Source organism: Penaeus monodon, chromosome 20 (genome assembly GCF_015228065.2).
Source record: "Penaeus monodon isolate SGIC_2016 chromosome 20, NSTDA_Pmon_1, whole genome shotgun sequence".
NCBI lineage: Eukaryota > Metazoa > Arthropoda > Malacostraca > Decapoda > Penaeidae > Penaeus > Penaeus monodon.
The window spans coordinates 23,059,559-23,059,983 of NC_051405.1; the positions used below are offsets into that span (position 1 = coordinate 23,059,559).

General features: G+C 45.4%; 1 protein-coding gene across 1 annotated transcript in view; it reads left to right on the forward strand.

Annotated features, from left to right (window-relative positions):
- Window positions 1–230: 230 nt before the first annotated feature.
- LOC119585948 overlaps window positions 231–425 on the forward strand; it is a 20,468-nt gene continuing 20,273 nt past the window's right edge. Inside the window, exon 1 of the mRNA XM_037934662.1 lies at window positions 231–398. Within this exon, the coding sequence (XP_037790590.1) occupies window positions 231–398 (168 nt within the window). The remainder of the gene's footprint in view (window positions 399–425) is intronic.

Genomic DNA, 425 nt, shown 5'->3' on the forward strand with positions numbered 1-425 from the left:
TTGTTCAGAGAATTCTTTTTTTTTATCCCCCCCTCCACCATACAAATCACTCATAACTCCCATAAAAATGTCATAGCGGATGATTTCCTTGTGCTTTTATACAGCCAATATATTCATTTATAATCTGTTTTCTTTTTTTTCTTCTTTCTCTCACGACTCTAAAGCAGGGAAAGAAGAGGACCAGGAAAAGATATTCTGCCACAAGACCTTCCAGTTGTGCAAGGTGCAACATGGTCTCTGCCTCGACTTCGGAAAATCTTGCAAATACACCAAATTCCCGATGCATCACCCGAAGTCGTGTCCGGGGTTGCCGTGCAGCTGCTGCGTCCAGGGTGAGTAGGATCCTGACGCTCCCGTCGACGCCGCTCGGAGCTCTGTGGCAGAGCCTGTATCTCTATGTACATGTGTGTATATGTATGTGTGTG